We start from the raw sequence: 21,029 nt of genomic DNA on the forward strand, positions 1-21,029 counted from the left end.
ACAGGAGGAGGCCATTCGGCCCATCGTGTCTGTGCCAGCCGACAAATACCTACCCAGCCTAATCCCACTTTCCAGCTCTCGGTCCGTAGCCCTGTAGGTTACGGCACTTCAGATGCACATCCAAGTACTTTTTAAATGTGGTGAGGGTTTCTGCCTCTACCACCCTTTCAGGCCGTGAGTTCCAGACCCCCACCACCCTCTGGGTGAAAAAAGTTCTCCCCAACTCCCCTCTCAACCTCCCCCCAATTACTTTAAATCTATGCCCCCTGGTTATTGAACCCTCTGCTAAGATAAATAGGTCCACCCTATACTCTTTCTCGGCCCCTCATAATTTTATACATCTCAATAAGGTCTCCCCTCAGCCTCCTCTGTTCCAACAAAAACAACCCCAGCCTACATAATCTTTCCTCGTAGATAAAATTCTCCAGTCCTGGCAACATCCTCGTAAGTCTCCTCTGTACCCTCTCTAGTGCAATCATATCTTTGGTAGTGACCAGAACTGCACGCAGTACTCCAGCATATATATTGCCATGTTGGATATAGTGCTCTATCCTTCACCTGGCAATCTGACTTTTACCTATATATCTAGAGAGATTAATAAAGAGTAACTGCTTCTAATGGCGGAAGGGTCGATAACCAGAGGGCACAGATTTAAGGTGACTGGCAAAAGAACCAGAGGAGACGTGAGGAAACATTTTTACGCAGCGAGTGGTTAGGATCGGGAATGCAGAGGGAGTAGGATAAATACTCAGAAAAAATTGCAGGGATATGGGGAGAGCGCGGGGGGAGTGGGACTGACGGGATTGCTCTTCGAAAGAGCGGGCGCAGATTCGATGGGCCGAATGGCCTCCTCCTGTGCGTGTGGGGGGGGACGCTCAGCTTTTCAAGCTAGTTTCCGCACCAGGTCAAGTGGCATGAATAAGGCAGATGGGCCTTTGCTGTGTTTACTTGCACTCAGCTTACTCTGTGAGGGTGCCATCAGGAACAAGGCAGCCCCTGCTGGAAACTTGCACGTAAAGCGGACCTTGCGGCTTCACTCCACACTCACTCAGGAAACGTGCAGTGCAGAGTGTTTGATACCCAGAGGTACAACAGCGCAAATGCATCCATGAATTCGACAGCCTGTACGTGTTCGTGCAGGTCATGGTCGACGAGGTAACTTTGCAGAGCTCACAATGCCACGGAAATCAAAATGAGAAGCCTATGTTTGAACAAGATTATGTTTGGCTTCAAGTATATAAAACACGCACACTAATAGTACTTACTGTAAACAATACAAAGTACTTCTGGTTATTTTCTCCCACACAGTTGTTAACCCAGGGGCAGTGGTGATCCATCTTTCGAATACATCTCTTGCATACACTGCAAGGCAATTTTGAAATGTGTTTTTTTTAAAAAGAGAGAAACACCAGACATTTAATCAGAATTTCTTACAACTGCTCATCAGCCGATGTGATACCAACCATTCTAGTGCTGCTGAACAAGACAAGTTGGAAAAGATTTGTTTTTAAATGAAAACACTCGCGCATTTCCCCCCCCACCAGAATAAAATACTTTTCCTGCTCTCTTCCCCACAGCTACATCAGAAATGGTGCAAACGTAACTCTTCTTGCAACTTAGTGTTGATCTTCCCATAATTCCTCGTGTGTACTCAGCTGGTGTTGACCAGAGTGGGCATGTTCAGATTGGCTCCCGGGCCAGGCTAAAGTGCAACTCCTCAAAACAAAAACACAAGAATGAGGAGCAGGAGTCGGTCCCTCGAGCCTGCTCCGCCATTCAATAAGATCTTCGACCTCAACTCCACTTTCCCGCCTGATCCCCATATTCCTTTGAATCCCAAAACAATTGTATCCTATTGGAGTGGCTTTCTAGTGTGAGAGAAAAGCCTAAAATAATAGGCTGTTGTTGGTGAGGGATGTGGGGAAAAAAATACCAAGTTTTGTCGTGTCGTGCACTCGGACACAACTGAATTCTACTGACCTGGATCTGGACTAGATTTGCTTTGGACTGCCTCACTGATGCAGTCACTCCCTCCCTTTTTCAGTCAGGTTAGATTCCGATAGAATAACTGAGAAAGTAGTTAAAGCTCAATTTCAGTCCACCCCCCGTTTTATTGTGCACACAGTAACTTTTCTGCTAAGTCAAGGCCCATGAAACAAATCCATCGATAGAGCGTTAACTTAGGGGTCGAGTCAATGGAAGTGCTGAGAACATTCATGAAAAGGCCGGCAGTAGTTCCCACTACGCTGGCAAACCAGATGGGACTTGGTTCCAGCAAGATGTTCTTGCCTTAACCAAAATCTTAATAAAATATCACTGGTGTTACTCAAGAGGTTAAAACAAAAACTGTTTAAGTATCATATGCTGTGTGAATTAAAAAAATATGCAATATAAAAGAAATTTGCATTATGTAATTTGTGCCTTGGGAATGTTGGCCTTAATTGACTTTATCTTATTCCAGCTGTTTCACAATGTCAAACATGGATGCAACCTACATGTTTCATTTGAACACTTTAGAAGCAAAACTAACGCCTGGAACAAACGTTCCTTCTAAGCCGTACAGCGCTCTGCAGCACCCACGCAGCCAATCAGCAGCTTTTAAATAGCAAACACCACACGTGCACGGTATTTTGAATGGGCCCCACAGCTCCTTAAAGGGGTTACGCAGGCGCGCATCCAAACAAATAAAGGGAACACTGGTTTGGAGTTAAGTATTTTCCCGTTTCAAGATGAGTGTCTCTCCAATATACTGCTATCAAGAAAAAGGGTCGTCTAGCCCTGTGCGGTGCAGTAACTGACCTACAATTATTTTCTGCTATTTTAGTGTCGTAATTAAAGTTCACACCATTAACAAGTGGCCTATTTTCTGGCTGTGAATAAGGGATTTGTAAAACTGTTCAAGCATAAAAAGCAGAGCTCCAGGAGGCCATAAATAGTTACAAAGAGGAGTTGTCGGATTGTGAAGAGGGGATAGAAACCAAACAAATAGGGAATTCGGGAGAAACTCCTTTACCCAGAGAGCGGTGAGAAACTCGCTGCCACAGGGAGGGGTTACCCAGAGAGCGGTGAGAATGTGGAACTCGCTGCCACAGGGAGGGGTTGAGGGGAATAGTATCGATGTATTTAAGGGGAGGCTGGACAAGCCAATGGGGGAGAAGGGAATAGAGGGTTATGCTGATAGATTTAGATGAGGAAAGACGGGAGGAGGCTCGAGTGGGGCATAAACGCCGGCATGGACTGGTTGGGCCTGTTTCTGTGCCGTATATCCTGTGTCATCCTGTGTAATGTAAAAATGACAAACTTATTGCAGCCTGCGTCAGGTCGAAGGAATTTTAATGCAACTGTAACTTAACAGTACATCAAATAGAAGCAAATTTTTCCAAGCCTTCTTTTCATTTACTGTCTACCTTAACGGTTCTTATCATAATATGTCCGACATTATAATGAATCTACAATTAAGAGACTGCGTCACTCAAATAGGTAATTTTGCCTTATTTTTATTTTAACCATGGAATTCCATTTACCAGTTTTTTTGGTAACTAATCAGTTTTGTAAAGGGTTACCTTTTATACTGATAATTAGCCAAAGCAAAGGGCTGTTTTTGCAGAAGCTTGGTCTCTGTGTATTATGTGCAGTAGATCTTGTTACCTGTTAACTGCATCCCAATGAGAGAATGGGTGAGCTAACATCGCGGTTTCAAGACTCTTCGACTGTCTGGGCCACAGATCAAGCAATATTCAAATAACGAGGTCAAGAGAGCACATACAGGAGGAACAGACTGGCTAGCAGGGTGCCAACCCCTCCCCCCCCCCACCCCTCGCCATAAGGAACAAAGTATAAAAGGGGCTGCACAAGCCAGGGAGAGACCATGGGCGTGATTTTCTCCTCCTGGCTGCCTTTGTTTTCACCCCAGATGGACGGCAATAAGCTCCTCTGGGCGGGGGACAGATCCAGCGCCCTGCCAGGATTTTCGGAGCTGGTTTTGGCGGGGCGCGCCCCTGGATTTTTGACTCTCGCCCGACCCGTAGTGCTGCGTAGAGTGCCCTCCTGGGACCGCCTGTGAAAGCGGGTGGCCCGAGCAGTAGCGGCTGCAGAGGTCAGTAATGTCCACCTCAGGCAAGGTGTGATTGTTTTTTTTCCTGTATTTTTTTTGCGATTTATGTTGTGGTGGCGTGGGCTATGTATTGGGAATGTTTTGGGGGTTTTTTTCAGGTTCTTTTCTGTCTCCCCAGGACTCTCCGAGCACTCCCAGACCGGCTTGTTTAGCTCGGGGGATTCTCAGTTGCTCAGCCGGCCTAGTGCCCGGAGAGAGGTGTGTAACGCCTCCCTTAGCGCAGCGCCCCACACTCAGGGCCCAGCTGCCCAATTTTGCTGACTGAAGCACAAACTGCTTCCAGGCGATATCAGGATCCGCCCCGCCGTCATCAACACCCCGAAATCCTAAAAGCCGAAAAACCAGCTCGAAGATGGGAGACCCAGAAGGAGACACAAGTGGGAACTCAACCATGGCCGCACACTTCTCTGTCCCGTGTCGAACGGGTAATACAAGTCTTGTATGATGCTGTAAATTATTGATTAAATACCAACGTGTTGATCTCTGTTGCGTGACAATCGTCAAGCGGTGTCATCATTCAGAACGATGCTGCAGGCTTGCTCACCTGAAGTCATTATAGTTTCAATAGGTACAAAAAGAGACACCAGTGGAGCCTGGAGGTGGATTTGGAGAGAATGCAGTTTTGTACTATTTGTTGACTTTACCTGCAATGATGTGCTCGCTCTGGCTTGATGCTGCAGCACTTGGGGCATTTGTACACCACCTGGCCCGGCTTCAACTGTAAACTTTCAATGAACTCTTTAGTGGCGTTCCCTTTTGGTACTGCACCCTGCCAAACAAAGTCAACATTGTACAACAGCTGATTAGCACAGGACAACTGGTAGCTTACTGCATTCAAAAGGGCTGCATTAATGTTACAGTACCGTATGGAGAATAATCAATTGAGCAGGTTGGGCCTGTACGCTCTGGATTTTAGAAGAATGAGAGGTGATCTCATTGAAACATACCAGATTCTGAGGGGGATTGACAGGGTAGATGCTGAGAGGATGTTTCCCCGGGGCTGGGGAGTCTAGAACCAGGGGTCACAGTCTCAGGATAAGGGGTCGGCCATTTAGGACTGAGATGAGGAGGAATTTCTTCACTCAGAGGGTGGTGAATCTTTGGAATTCTCTGCCCCAGAGGGCTGTGGATGCTGAGTCGTTGAGTATATTCAAGGCTGAGATCGATAGATTTTTGGACTCTCAGGGAATCGAGGGATATGGGGATTGGGCGGGAAAGTGGAGTTGAGGTCGAAGATCAGCCATGATCTTATTGAATGGCGGAGCAGGCTCGAGGGGCCGAATCCTGCTAATTTTTATGTCCTTATATAATACTGGAAGTGCAACAGTGCAAAGAAAACCTACCTTGAATAAAAACAGCAGAGTATTGCACTGAACATGTCGACTGGACACAGATTAATGCCACAAAAAAATGAGCATTCTAGACTTCAATATATATAAAAAACAAATCTAGATCATTTTCCTCCCCTACCCACAAGGGAGTATTGTTTATTAAAATAGAATGTAATAACGATCACATTGTATTAAGTTACCAATTCCACAAGGACGATGCTGTATAAGTCAGTTATGTTTTCAGGCTTTATCTCATCTCCCTTGGACTCCCAGTAGAAAGCCTTTGATCCCCAGGAAGCTACCTTTACCTGCCCAAATTAAGTGGCTGTCACAAGGCCAGGGGGTCGAAGAGAAACCAGTCAGTGCAGTTTGGTTTACGGGATTAAGTGTTACCATGTGATGACCTTGAACTAAACCAGAAGGTGGAATGAACCCTCAGACTGTGGCTTCAGCTAAAAACTCCCGAATGAGTTTTACCAACAAGCAATCGGTGAAACAATAAACTGTCAGTTATAGTCATTACAAATTGTTACTATCCCTTCTCAGAATATGGGGAAAAAGTGTCACATCACCTGCACCAACACTCGATGTACGAGATCTGACCCTAACCATACATGGTGAATTTGCTAATAACCCGTCCCTCCCGTGGCTCACTTTGGACAGGACACATGTTGGCTGTAGAAGCAGATATGTTGGTAGATTGGTTTACAACACAAGCTTGCACAGGATAATGGGCACAAATACTCAGCTAATGAAAATTTTAAGTGACATCATTGAAAAAAGACTTGCATTTCTATAGCGCCTTTCACGACCACCGGGTGCCCCAAAGCGCTTTACAGCCAAAGACTATTTTGAAGTGTAGTCACTGTTGTAATGTGGGAAACGCAGCAGCCAATTTGCGCAAAGCAAGCTCCCACAAACAGTAATGTGATAATGACCAGATAATCTGTATTAGTGATGTAGATTGAGGGATAAATATTGGCCCCAGGACACCGGGGATAACTCCCCGCTCTTCTTTGAAATAGTGCCATGGATCTTTTACATCCACCTGAGGGGGCAGGCGGGGCCTCAGTTTAACGTCTCATTCAAAAGATGACACCTCCGACAGTGCGGCGTTCCCTCAGTACTGCCCCTCCGACAGTGCGGGGCTCCCTCAGTACTGCCCCTCCGACAGTGCGGCGTTCCCTCAGTACTGCCCCTCCGACAGTGCGGCGTTCCCTCAGTACTGCCCCTCAGACAGTGCGGCGTTCCCTCAGTACTGCACTAGAGTGTCAGCCTAGACTTTTGAGCTTAAGTTTATGGAGTGGGACTCGAACCCGAAACCTTCTGATTCAGACGTGAGAGTGCTACCCACTGAGCCACAGCTGTCACTATAATTGAGGGAACAAAAATAGAGAAATGAACATAAGAATTAGGAGCAGGAGTCAGCCATACCGCTCCTCGAGCCTGCTCCGCCATTCAATAAGATCACGGCTGATCTTCGACCTCAACTCCACTTTTCCATCCAATCCCCATATCCTGAGTGCCCGAGTGTCCAAAAATCTATGAAGCTCAGCTTTGAATATACTCAACGACCCAGCATCCACAGCCCTCTGGGGCAGAGAATTCCAAAGATTCACCACCCTCTGAGTGAAGAAATTCCTCCTCATCTCAGTCCTAAATGGCCGACCCCTTATCCTGAGACTGTGACCCCTGGTTCTAGACTCTCCAGCCCGGGGGAAACATCCTCTCAGCATCTACCCTGTCAATCCCCCTCAGAATCTTGTATGTTTCAATGAGATCACCTCTCATTCTTCTAAACTCCAGAGAGTATCGGCCCAATCTACTCAATCTCTCCTCAGAGGACAACTCCCTCATCCCAGGAATCAAACGAGTGAACCTTTGTTGCATCACCTCCAAGATGAGGACTTTGAGAAACAGCATTTGATCAGATATTCTATTATGCTGATACAGAAAAGGAAAGGGGGATCAGATAAGGTTTGATAAACAGATCAAACTGCCCGAGGACCATAGGAAGGGATAGAATGCACATGACATTAATTTACAATGCTAGTGGAGGTTGTGGTAAATGTTTAAGAGTCAGATGAAAGAGATTGTGGCCTAGCACTCCATTTAATGAATAGGGCTTTATTGTTCACTAAATCAGCCAGCTTCTCTGAGTGCAAATAAATCTAGGTTGTTAATGTAAATATTGTCTTGTGAAATGCGTTATCATCTCAATTCACAGGAAGCCTGATAAACAGCTGCTGGCTGAAGAACCCCTGCATCACTAACTCGCACATCGCGTATGGCCACACCCCACTAATAATGATTCTGCAAATGTGCCACAGGAACAGGAGGCCATTCAGCCCCTCGCGCCTGTTCTGCCATGCAATTAGACCATGGCTGATCTGTACCTCAACTCCGTTGCATATCCCTGGATACCCTTTTGTAACAAAAATCCTTCGCTCAGTCTTGAAGAATTCAATTGGCCCAGCATACGCAACATTTTGTGGGAGGTGGGGGGGGGGGGGGGGGGGAAGAAGCGAGTTCCAGATCTCCACTACCCTTTGTGAAAAGTGCTCCCTGATTTCACTCCTAAACAGCCTTTCTAAAATATTAAGATTGTGTCCTCTTGTTCTGGATTCCTCACCAGAGGAAATACTGTCTGTACCTATCCCTAATGAATCCCTTTATAATTTTAAACAATTCGATGAGATCACCCATTCAACACTCTAAACTCAAGGGAATACATGCCACGTTTATGCAACCCGTCCTCATAATTTAACCCTCATTTCATTCCGGTTAAGCTGCGCTCCACCCCTGCCATGACTAGTAGATCCTGCCTGCAATTCGGAGCCTAAAACTGAACACAGTACTCCAGATGGGGTCTGAGCAAGACTCTGTACAGGCGAAGCGTCACTTCTTCCTCTTTGTACTCCAGCCCCCTCGAGATAAAGGACAACATTCCAATTGAATTGGAGTACTTTTCAACTTGTGCACATGGATCTCGAAATCCCGGCGCTCCGCCACAACTCCCACTCTCTCACCAATAAGAAAAGATTCCAATTTGTCTTTTTCAAAGCGAAAGTGCAACCTCTAACTTCTCTATATTTATCTCCACCCAATATAGTTTTGCAACTCCCTTTGTAACTTGCTGCTCCCTTCCTCACAACTTACGTCTTTCCTAACTTAGTCTCACCCGCAAATTTGGATATTTAACTCTTCATTCCCTCATCCAAGTCACTGATGCATTGATTTGAGTGAGTTTCACCGAGTGTTTTGGAAAGGGCCCCACCTCATCACGGAGTGAAAATACACCATATTGTGTCATACTGAACCCTGCAGATCAAGAACGTCTCGGGTACAATTTCTGGTCTGTCATCTTCATAGGCAGTCCCTCGAAATCGAGGAAGACTTGCTTCCACTTTAAAAGTGAATTCTCAGGTGACTGAAAGTCCAATACGGGAATTACAGTCTCTGTCACAGGTGGGACAGACAGTGGTTGAAGGAAAGGGTGGGTGGGGAGTCTGGTTTGCCGCACGCTCCTTCTGCTGCCTGCGCTTGGTTTCTGCATGCTCTCGGCGATGAGACTTGAGGTGCTCAGCGCCCTCCCGGATGCACTTCCTCCACTTAGGGCGGTCTTTGGCCAGGGACTCCCAGGTGTCAGTGGGGATGTTGCACTTTATCAGAGAGGCTTTTGAGGGTGTCCTTGAAACGTTTCCTCTGCCCACCTGGGGCTCGCTTGCTGTGTAGGAGTTCCGAGTAGAGCACTTGCTTAGGGAGTCTCGTGTCAGGCATGCGGACAATGTGGCCTGCCCAACGGAGCTGGTCGAGCGTGGTCAGTGCTTCGATGCTGGGAATGTTGGCCTGATCGTGAACATTGACCATTCGAGAATTCCTACTTGTATTAAGTTGATGACAACCCAATTGCTGCTCAATAATGCATGCTGGAAAGTGTGTGGACACGAGGGGACAAAGGGATTAGGCTCGGCTGTGTAGCTCAACAAGGGTCACACAATGGGTCAGCTAGACAGCTGCTGACCAGAGTTTATCCCTGCATGATCGCCTGTAGGAGAGCACAGAAATATCTGGGGGTAGCGGGGCAGCAGAAGGAAGGGCAAACTAAAAGAATGTCAGGAGAAGGAAGTAAAGGTCAGATATTGCAAACAAAAAAATGAAGCTGCCTTAAAACTGTCCAAGGGGGTCGAGATCCAGCCAGAAAATATCAATTTAAAAATTTGTGTAATATGTCATTTTTTGGCTCAAAAACAACTCCATTTATGCAGTAACATTAAGAACCTAGAACATAAGAATTAGGAGCAGGAGCCTGCTCCATTCAATAAGATCACGGCTGATCTTCGACCTCAACTCCACTTTCCCGCCCAATCCCCATATCCCCCGATTCCCCGAGAGTCCCAAAATCTATCGATCTCAGCCTTGAATATACTCAACGACTCAGCATCCACAGCCCTCTGGGGTATTCCAAAAATTCACCACCCTCTGAGTGAAGAAATTCCTCCTCATCTCAGTCCTAAATACCTTATTCTCAGACTGTGACCCCTGGTTCTAGACTCTCCAACCCGGGGAAAACATTCTCTCAGCATCTACCCTGTCAAGCCCTGTAATAATCTGGTGTGTTGCAATGAGATCACACCTCATTCCCCTAAATTCCAGAGAAATAGGCCTAGTCTACTCAATCTCTCCTCATAGGACAATCCCCCATCCCAGGAATCAGTCTGGTGAACCTTCGCTGCACTCCCTCTATAGCAAATATATCCTTCCTTAGGTAAGGAGACCAGAACTGTGCACAATACTCCAGGTGTGGTCTCACCAGGGCTCTATATAATTGCAGTAAGACGTCTTTACTCTTATAGAAACATAGAAAATAGGTGCAGGAGTAGGCCATTCGGCCCTTCAAGCCTGCACCACCATTCAATAAGATCATGGCTGATCATTCCCTCAGTACCCCTTTCCTGCTTTCTCTCCATATCCCTTTAGCCGTAAGGGTCACATCTAACTCCCTCTTGAATATACTCAAATCCGCTTGTAATAAAAGGCCAACATATCATTTGCTTTCTTAATTGCTTGCTGTACCTGCACGTTAACTTTCAGTGATTTGTGTACAAGGACACCCAGGCTCCTCTGAATAAAATTTCCCAATCTCTCAGCATTTAAAAAAATACTCTGCTTTTCTATTTTTCCTACTAAACTTCACATTTCTCCACATTATATTCCATTTACCATGTTCTTGCCCACTCACTCAACCTGTCTATATCCCCTTGAAGCCTCTTTGCATCCTCCTCACAACTTACATTCCCACCAAGCTTTGTATCATCAGCAAACTTGAATATATTACATTTGGTCCCCTCATCCAAATCATTGATATAGATTGTGAATAGCTGGGGCCCCAGCACTGATCCTTGCGGTACCCCACTAGTTACATTCTGCCAACCCGAGAATAACCCGTTTATTCCTCCTCTCTGTTAACCAATCCTCAATCCATGCTAGTATATTACCCCCTCAATCCCATGAGCCCGAATTTTCTTTAATAACCTCTTGAGGCACCTTATTGAATGCCTTCTGAAAATCTAAATACACCACATCCGCCGGTTCCCCCTTATCTATCCTGCTAGTTACAACCTCAAAAAACTCTTAACAGATTCATCAAACATGATTTCCCCATCATAAATCCACGTTGGCTCTGCCCAATCTATTATTCTTTTCTAAGTGCCCTGTTACCACATCCTTAATAATAGAGTAAGCAATTTGAATTTTTTAAAAAAAAAAAGACATTTTTGCTCAAAAAATCCAAAAGGATTATTTTCCTGTATTTAAGCCAGCTCCAACTACGACAATGGCAGATGATGTATATCGTGCCTGCTTACTCTGTACGTAATGCTGCGACATTGAAAAGAAATGGATAGAACAGCTGGTGCTGAATACGAGAAATCTGAATGTCACACTGCCAGCCTCCTATCCCCAAACTCCCAACAGCAATATGCGGCTGCCCTAGATATTGCTGCTGGCATTTGCTTGAATAATGATCGCTCTCGCAAGATTCAAACTCTGTATGCAGCAGCTCAACAAAGGGCAGTGTTATTATTTAATATATCAGAGTTCCAATATCCCACATTAGTTTTATATTAAAAATCTTAGTTTATCTGGTTATCGGATCGTTTATTCAGGCCACGGCTTTTTAACGAATGGTCCAAGGGGAATCAGATGACTCTCAGACAACAGTTTAGTGGGAATCACAGAATACTGCAAGGTGGAGCCAGGCCAGTTTTCTAGCATGAGTAATTGTGACCGTTCTTAAGCTGTGCCTCTTCCTGACCCTGCTCTCATCTTGACCTCATCGGCCTTGTATCGCTGGATCCTCAGCCGACTTTACAGAAAACTGCACACACAGCAACAGCAAATGTGCCAGTTAAAACACATAGATCCAGCGAGCTCTGTGATCCTATGATTATGGCTTGAAAACCAATGATTAATATCCCTACAATATCAGTGTTGATTGGATGTGTACTGAGTGTGCCAAAGAATGGACAATTTACTCATGTCATACATTCAGCCCAAGTGTTGCTCAACGAGGGACAGCACGGGCCAGCCCACACTACGATATGTGTGCGCACTAGGTCCGTGCAGCAGAGCAGGCCTCCAGTCTTCTTGGTTAATCTTTGCCGCTGGACCAAGAACTAGCTTGGTCAAGCCCGTGTGGTGGCTGGTGTGCAACGGCCACCACACGTTAAAAAAAATCCACACACAGGCATCTTCCACCCTTCAGGATGTAGTCGGGACCTGGAATATTAGGTCCTTCATTGATACATCTGTGAACTCAGCCCTCTTTGGCGTGGAAGCAAGTCATCCTCTTTCGAGCGACTGCCTATGATGATACTCAACTAAACTCAAAGACCGAGCTGCTCCCTGTGACTCTCTCTACATGCTGGGGTTTTGAAGACCCACTGCCGATACAATTTTACTCCTGCTGCCAAGCAAAGAAAAAAATCACACGAACTCAGAAGGATCAGAATTTGTTTGGATACAAATACATAACAATCCTGGACTAGATGAGGAAACCACTTTTCCTGTTCGCTCCTCCCAGTCCCACCATCCTTTCACGAGGCGCACAAGAGCCAGGCCCTCCTCACCATGCAAGGAACCTCTCAAAAGTAAAATGAGGTGAAACATTTTTGAAACTAGTGAGGTGACACAATGGCGCTCACAGAAGCCATTCCATCAGAAGCATTTCCAAGTTAAATAGGGATGCGGTGTGACTCGGATTCAGCAAGGGAAGGTTGACAATAGGCATTGGTGGGCTGGGAGAAGGGCTACTCGCTTTCAGATGTGGACGATGGAGAAAATTAATGCAGGTTGTCTTCAAAGACGTGCAGGAGATTTAAATCAAATCCCCGAGAAGCACAACTTTGGCAAAAAACAGATAATAAGTGAATCACCAGCAAAGAAATGCTGCCTCAGTTCCCAGGAGAGCCATTCGAAACCTCTTTGATCTTAGCTGCTTCCCATTAATCACAGTCCACTCCGAGCACTCTGATAAATCCCCAACGTAACGCACGATACACAAATAACTATTTACGGAAGGAACACCGCTCTTTTCCATTGTACAACAAAAAGGAACCACAATCTCTCTCGCTTGTTCATTTGCTTTCCTCCCTTCTCTTCTAAAGACACCGATTCCTTGTTGGTCTTTAGTTCCACAGGAGCTGGGCATCCTCTGGGTATGAGGCTGTTATACATGTGAGTCTGGACAACAACTTGCCTTTAACAGAGAGTACAAGCCGGCCATTCAGCCACACTCAGACTGGTAGCTGCTGGGAAGGAAGGAATGAGCAGTCCGAGAATAAACAGCAGCCAAGTTCATTCTTGACATAAGAAATAGGAGGAGTAGGCCATTTGGCCCCTCGAGCCTGCTCTGCCGTTCAACAAGATCACGGCTGAATTTCTACCTCAACTTCCACCTTCCCGCAATATCCCCATATCCCTAAATTCCCAAAAATCTATCGATCTCAGCCTTAAATATACTCAATGATTCAGCCTCCACAGCCCTCTGGAGTAGAGAATTCCAAAGATTCACCACCCTCTGAGTGAAGAAATTCCTCCTCATCTCAGTCCTAAATGGCCGATCCCTTATCCAGAGACTGTGACCCCGTGTTCCAGCCAGGGGAGACATTTTCTCAGCATTAACCCCTTAAGAATTTTATATGTTTCAATGAGATCACCGCTCATTCTTCTAAACGCTGCTAGGGAATATATGCCTAGATTTTTGGACTCGAGGGGAATCAAGGGATGTGTGGCTCGGGCGGGAAAGGAGTTGAGATCGAAGATCAGCCATGATCTTGTTGAATGGTGGAGCAGGCTCGAGGGGCCGAATGGCCAACTCCTGCTCCTAATTCTTATATTCTTTATGTTTATGAGACCTTTCTTAGCAGCTCATGAGCCACTGGGGGAGATGCAATTGCACTTGGGTTACAGTAGTGCAGAGCAGTCATGTAAAGAAAGATTATAAATCGGCTTTCTCCCTCATACACCTTTATACTCTGACTTAACTACGCACTGCATTTCATCAAACCTGTGGTAGCTCACCTGTTCCAGTTATAATACATATTTATATAAAGATTAGTTACCGGAGAAAGGATAACAAAGATTTACTCCGACTCGCTCCGGTGGGAAAACCCTCTTGATTTAAAGGAACAGCTCAGACAGGGGTTGTAGCTTTAATCAGTTTACAAAAGCGGCAACAGATCTATTACTTACAGAAATAAGTATTTCAGGCAAATCAATAGTTAAGAGTTTCATCTGTATGCAATTAACAGGTACTGTAATCGAGTGAGAAGCATGAGATTTCTCTAATAGATGAAATTTAACGAGTGGATATTACACCACCTATTCTCAACAGCAGAGATTATTGAACTAATTTTACATCTTGTGAAAATCTACAAATCTAGATTTATGCCCCTGAATCTATCTCTAATCTCCTCCAGCCTCACAACCCTACGAGATGTCTGCACTCCTCTAATTCTGCCCTCTTAAGCATCCCTGATTATAATCGCTCAACCATCAGTGGCCGTGCCTTCAGCTGCCTGGGCCCTAAGCCCTGGAACTCCCTGCCTAAACCTCTCCACCTCTTTCTCCTTTAAGACGCTCCTTAAAACCTACCTCTTTGACCAAGGCCTGCCCTAATTTCTTCTTATGTGGCTCAGTGTCAAATTTATCGGTTTTGTTTTGTAACACTGCAAGTCGTTATTGAAATTGATCCCACCACAAACCCAGTATCCTTGCCACCTAACCCATCTGTTGTGTTCCTAACACAGATGAGGCTGCACACAGGGAGGTTAAAGTAACAGTGACCTCAGTCTTTAATAAGACACTCCAGAGTGAGGAACAGGCCTTAGGGGCCGGCTTATATATAGTGCTCCCAAGGGATGATGGGATCCCTTGGGACTTCAGGTGATGAGCTCCCTGGTGGCGGAACATGGGAGTGCATGCTTTACAGATACACAACACCATCCCCCTCCCCGAATACTTGCAGCATCAGCATTCTATTCAACTCGAAGCTGAGCTTTCGCCCTCGCGTCCCCTCCATCACAAAGACCACCTACTTCTCCCACCATGACGACCCTCAACGTCTCCAATTAAACATTTTCCTCCCAGTGTTTAAATTCCTCAATGGCCTCACACCTTCTCATCTCTACGACCTTCTTCAGCCTAAACATCCTCCAGAGAACACCAAGTTTCTCTGACTCCGGCCTAGTGTGCATCCACCTCCCTTTGCCCCACCATTGGCGACTCTGCCTTCGACAGCACGCCCTCCCTAAAACCCCTCTGCCTCTTCACCTTCTCTCCTCCTTTATATTCCTGAAAACCCACCTCTTTGATCAACCCCTCCCAATGTCTCCTGCTTTGGCTCAGCGTCCATTGTAGTCTGATTATGATCTGCGAGATGCCTCGGGACAATTTTCCACATCGAAGGAGCTATATAAATGTATGGTGTAGCTGTTATCGATGAAGCATTAATCCAGCTGGGATAGTAATTTGTACGATGCTTATTGATAATGAGTTATATCACTGATATGGAAAGGGACAAGGGACAATCAATGGTGAAGTTACTCAACCGGGAAAGAGCTAATTCCAGTGAGTTGAATAGGGATCTGGCCCAGGTGGATTATAAACAAAGGTTGGCAGGTAATACAGTAAATAAGCAATGGGAGGCCTTCAAGGAGGGCCTCTAAGAACTAGGGGGCATAGTTTCACATTAAGGGGTCGCCCATTTAAAACGGAGGAGGAGGAGGAATTTCTTCTCTCAGAGGGTTGTGAATCTTTGGAATTCTCTGCCCTAGAGTGGTGAAGACTGGGACATTGAATTTATTCAAGGTGGAGAGAGACAGATTTTTGAATGATAAGGGAGCCAAGGGTTAAGGGGAGCAGGCAGGGAAGTGGAGTTGAGGCCAGAATCAGATCAGCCATGATTTTATTGAATGGTGGAGCAGGCTCGAGGGGGCAAATGGCCGTCTCTTGCTCCTATTTCTTATGTAAGGGGGAGATAGTTCAGGTATAGAGAATAAAATGTTAAACCTTCATAAATCAGTGGAGTACTGTGTCCAATTCTGGGCACCACACCAGGAAGGATTTCAAGGCCTTGGAGGGGGCGACTGCAAATCAGGGTGGATTAAAATGGCATTACATCTATGCAGTTATCACTTTCTTGAAATTAAATGGAAGATAGTTAAATGAGCGACTTACAGGATCTGTCAGCATTGCGCGAGAGTGAGAAGCCAAAGCGAGGAAAGCCAGTGCATTGAAGATAATCCCATTAATGATGCTGTACACCAAGTCCTTTGCTGGAACAAGCATTACAAAAATAACCACAAACTCGGCGTAGAAAATCAGCATCCAGGTGACAATGGCACAGGCCAGACCACAGCCATCTTTGATGAACCAGATCTTATCCATGGAGCGGTCACTGGAAGGAGGCGGCATACACTGATCAGCTTGCAGGTACTGAGCACGCCGTTCAATATCCCTGTTTCGACTAGATGACATGATACAATATGCAGTCCATAATTAAACCTGTGAAAAGCAGAGGGAAACAAATGGTGATTTTTCTTTTGCCACAGCTGTAAAGATATGTAACTTTTTATTTAATCCGCAGATTTTAAATACGCTCCTGACAATACCTTAGTGTAAAGACCAAAGGTGCAAACCTGAATTGAGTAAATCATAGAAGTTTACCGCACAAGAGGTCATTCGGCCCATCGTGTCTCTGCCGGCCAAAAGAGCTATCCAGCCTAATCCCACTCTTCAGCACTTTGTTACAACAGTGACTACACATAAAACATAGAAAATAGGTGCAGGAGTAGGCCATTCGGCCCTTCTAGTCTGCACCGCCATTCAATGAGTTCATGGCTGAACATGCAACTTCAGTACCCCATTCCTGCTTTCTTGTCATACCCCTTGAGCCCCTAGTAGTAAGGACTTCATCTAACTCCTTTTTGAATATATTTAGTGAATTGGCCTCAACAACTTTGTGGTAGAGAATTCCACAGGTTCACCACTCTCTGGGTGAAGAAGTTTCTCCTCATCTCGGTCCTAAATGGCTTCCCCCTTATCCTTAGACTGTGTCCCCTGGTTCTGGACTTCCCCAACATTGGGAACATTCTTCCTGCATCTAACCTGTCTAAACCCATCAGAATTTTAAACGTTTCTATGAGGTCCCCTCTCATTCTTCTGAACTCCAGTGAATACAAGCCCAGTTGATCCAGTCTTTCTTGATAGGTCAGTCCCGCCATCCCGGGAATCAGTCTGGTGAACCTTCGCTGCACTCCCTCAAGAATGTCCTTCCTCAGGTTAGGAGACCAAAACTGTACACAATACTCCAGGTGTGGCCGCACCAAGGCCCTGTACAACTGTAGCAACACCTCCCTGCCCCTGTACTCAAATCCCCTCACTATGAAGGCCAACATGTACTTCATTGGCTGTAAAGCACTTTGGGACGTCCTGTGATCATGAAAGGTGCTATATAAATGCAAGACTTTCTATTTTGGTCCGTAGCCCTGTACGTTATGGCACTTCAAGTGCGTATATAAGTACTTTTTAAATGTAATAAGGGTTTCTGCCTCGACCACCCTCTGGGTGAAAAAAGTTCTCAACACCCCTCTAATCCTTCTAGCAATGACGTTAAATCTCTGCCGCCGATTATTGACTTCTTGAAGGGAAATAGGTGCTTCCCTCCCACTCTATCTCGGCCCCTCATACTTTTATACACCTTAATCAAGTCTCCTCTCAGCCGCCTCTGTTACACAAACATAGAAAATAGATGCAGGAGTAGGCCATTCGGCCCTTCGAGCCTGCACCACCATTCAATATCATGCAACTTCAGTACCCCATTCCTGCTTTCTCTCCACACCTCTTGGATCCATTTCGCCGCAAGGGCCGCATCTAACTCCCTTTTGAATATATCTAACAAACTGGCCCCAACAACTTTCTGTGGTAGAGAAAACAAAGAAAACAACCCTAGCGTACCCAATCTTTCCTCATAGCTAAAATTCTCCAGTCCTGGCAACATCCTCATGAATCTATTGTCACCCATTGTTGTAGGATTTGATTTAAGCACACAACCTAATATCTGCCAGATATCCCTTGACTCCCCGAGAGTCCAAAAATCTATCGATCTCAGCCTTCAATGTACACCTGGGGCAGAGAATTCCAAAGATTCACCACCCTCTGAGTGAAGACATTCCTCCTCATCTCAGTCCTAAATGGCCGACCCCTTATCCTGAGACTGTGAGCCCTGGTTCTAGACTCTCCAACCCGGGGGAAACATCCTCCCTGCATCTACCCTGTCAATCCCCCTCAGAATCTTGCATGTTTCAATGAGATCACCTCTCATTCCAAACTCGAGCGCGCATCGGCCCAGTCTCCTCAATCTCTCCTCATAGGACAACCCTCTCATTCCAGGAATCAATCTAGTGAACCTTTATTACACTGCCTCCAAGGCAAGTATATTCTTCCTCATAGATCAAAACTGTGCACAGTACTCCAGGTGTGGTCTCACCAAGGTCCTGTACAACTGTAGCAAGCCTTCCTTACTCTTGTACTCCAACACAGGCTGCAATAATCTCATACTTGGTGGATAAGGACAGAGACCGAGACTCCTCTAGCACTGCACCTGGGCTTCCCTTACCGGCTCGAGCCTCAATCACACCCTCCTGTCCCTGATCACTAATCAGACCTGTGCCATTACCTAACCCAAGTGATGTGACTGCCTTCTGGCTCAAAGTGTCCAGGTAACGTTCCCTCTCCCTGATGCCCCGTAATGTTTGCAACTCGGACTCCAGCTCAAGAATTCGGAGCTGAAGTTACTCGAGATGCAGACGTGGTCGTCCAGGAAATCAAGGAATATGGGGATTGGGCAGAAATTGGAGTTGGGGTAGAAGATCAGCCGTGATCTTATTGAATGGCAGAGCAGGCTCGAGGGGATGAATGGCCGACTCCTGCTCCTAATTCTTACGTTCTTATAAACTCCCACATGCTGCAGTTGCGGCACACCTACACTGCCATCTCTCTATAATCTTGTTTTAATTATTTAGTTAATTAAACTTTATTTAATTAGCTTAGTTTTTTTTAAACTAATTACTAGATCTCATTTAAGTTATAGGTAGATGAATTTAAATATTTACTTGCAACACAAACCACTACAAGTATTGGGGGCCAAAAGCAGCCCCTCCACTCCAAATTCCCAACTTTAACATTCTGTTTAAGTTCACTACGTTTGAGACCATTGTGTGTATCAGCCGATAAGGTCTACTTTTGTGACCTTATTAAATGGCTGAGCAGGCTCGAAGGGCCGAATGGCCTGCTCCTATTTCTTATATTATGTTCTTAATTGGGAAGCTCTTTCAAAGCCAGCACAGGCATGGTGGGGTGAATGGCCTCCTTCTGTGCTGTACGATTCTCTGATCCAGAGCACTGAAATTCTTCAAACTGATCGATGACTCTATAATACAGTCTAGCATCAATGCTGGAGTTGTATTTTTGTCCCAGTTTATTTTTCTTATTGTTTATTCTCCTTGGACCGTGCACTGCTCCTTGGTCAGAGAGCGTGAAATCAAGATATCGAACCATAAAATGTATTACTTTGTTGTACAGTGCATTGGGCGGATAAGTTCAAAAAATGACAATTATGCTGATTTTAAAAAAACGCAAATTCCAGCAATTTGTTCTACTGCTATGTATAAAGTTGCCCAACCTATTACATTTTAATCCCCTGAATAAACCAGCGCGTTAAATTGCAACCTCTGTACCAAATAATACTTGTTATAACTCCTTTTGAGTGTGCATGATTTAAGTTTTGACAAATTCACTGATGACAAATTTTGCAAGACAGTACACCTCCCCAATAATTAATTATAAACACTACCTGCAGTATGTCACTAAGCTACAGAACAAAGAACAACATCGTACAATGCTAAATCTTTGTGCATACGTCTAATAACTGTCGCTCTCGTATCTTCAGACCGGGAGGCTGCTTTCAGCATTCAGTCGTCGTCTGGATGACATTTCAAGGAAGCCTCCCTGGTAAAGTGCAACATCCCCACTGACACCTGGGAGACCCTGGCCAAAGACCACCCTAAGTGGAAGAAGTGCATCCAGGAGGGTGTTCAACACCGAGTCTAGTCGCCGAGAGCATGCAGAAATCAAGCACAGGCAGCGGAAGGAGCATGCGGCAAATCAGTCCCACCCTCCCTTTCCTTCAACGTCTCTGTCCCACCTGTGATAGAGACTGTAATTCCCGTATTGGACTGTTCAGTCACCTTAGAGTGGAAGCAAGTCTTCCTCGATTTCGAGGGACTGCCTATGATGACGATGACATTAGCTAGCAAGTTCTTGCTGAACCAGCACTCACTGGGAGACCACGGGGCACGGACGCTGCGCCCACCTGCTCCACACGGGGAAGGTGAGGGACGGCCCGAAGTGCGACTGTGGCCAAGTCCCAGACCCCAGGACACCTCACATCGACCGGCCCAGTGAGATCTGTGGGTCCCAGACCCTGGAACACCTCACTTCGACCGGCCCACTGAGATCTGTGGGTCCCAGACCCTGGAACACCTCACATCGACCGGCCCACTGAGATCTGTGGGTCCCAGACCCTGGAACACCTCACATCGACCGGCCCACTGAGATCTGTGGGTCCCAGACCCTGGAACACCTCACATCGACAACTCACATCGACCGGCCCACTGAGATCTGTGGGTCCCAGACCCTGGAACACCTCACATCGACCGGCCCACTGAGATCTGTGGGTCCCAGACCTTGGAACACCTCACATCGACCGGCCCACTGAGATCTGTGGGTCCCTGACCCTGGAACACCTCACATCGACCGGCCCACTGAGATCTGTGGGTCCCAGACCCTGGAACACCTCACATCGACCAGCCCAGTGTGATCTGTGGGTCCCAGACCCCGGAATACCTCACACCGACTGGCCCATTGAGATCTGTGGTGAGAGGCACCTCATTTCTCCACTCAACATCTTGGGAAGCCATTGAATGGAGACACAAACTACACATCCCGTTATAGGCTTTTCC

The 21,029-nt window shown here is 46.1% G+C and overlaps 1 protein-coding gene across 2 annotated transcripts in view; it reads right to left on the minus strand.

Moving 5' to 3' along the window:
• LOC139264209 (palmitoyltransferase ZDHHC3) overlaps positions 1 to 21,029 on the minus strand; it is a 47,967-nt gene that overhangs the window by 22,989 nt on the left and 3,949 nt on the right. For both annotated transcript variants that reach the window (XM_070880315.1, XM_070880316.1), the window contains exons 2-4: positions 16,186 to 16,512; positions 4,759 to 4,883; positions 1,266 to 1,362 (exon numbers count right to left, since the gene is read on the minus strand). In XM_070880315.1, coding sequence (XP_070736416.1) covers positions 1,266 to 1,362; positions 4,759 to 4,883; positions 16,186 to 16,485 — 522 coding nt within the window. In that variant the 5' untranslated portion in view covers positions 16,486 to 16,512. The remainder of the gene's footprint in view (positions 1 to 1,265; positions 1,363 to 4,758; positions 4,884 to 16,185; positions 16,513 to 21,029) is intronic.

The sequence above is a fragment of the Pristiophorus japonicus genome, chromosome 5 (assembly GCF_044704955.1).
Source record: "Pristiophorus japonicus isolate sPriJap1 chromosome 5, sPriJap1.hap1, whole genome shotgun sequence".
NCBI classification, from domain to species: domain Eukaryota; kingdom Metazoa; phylum Chordata; class Chondrichthyes; family Pristiophoridae; genus Pristiophorus; species Pristiophorus japonicus.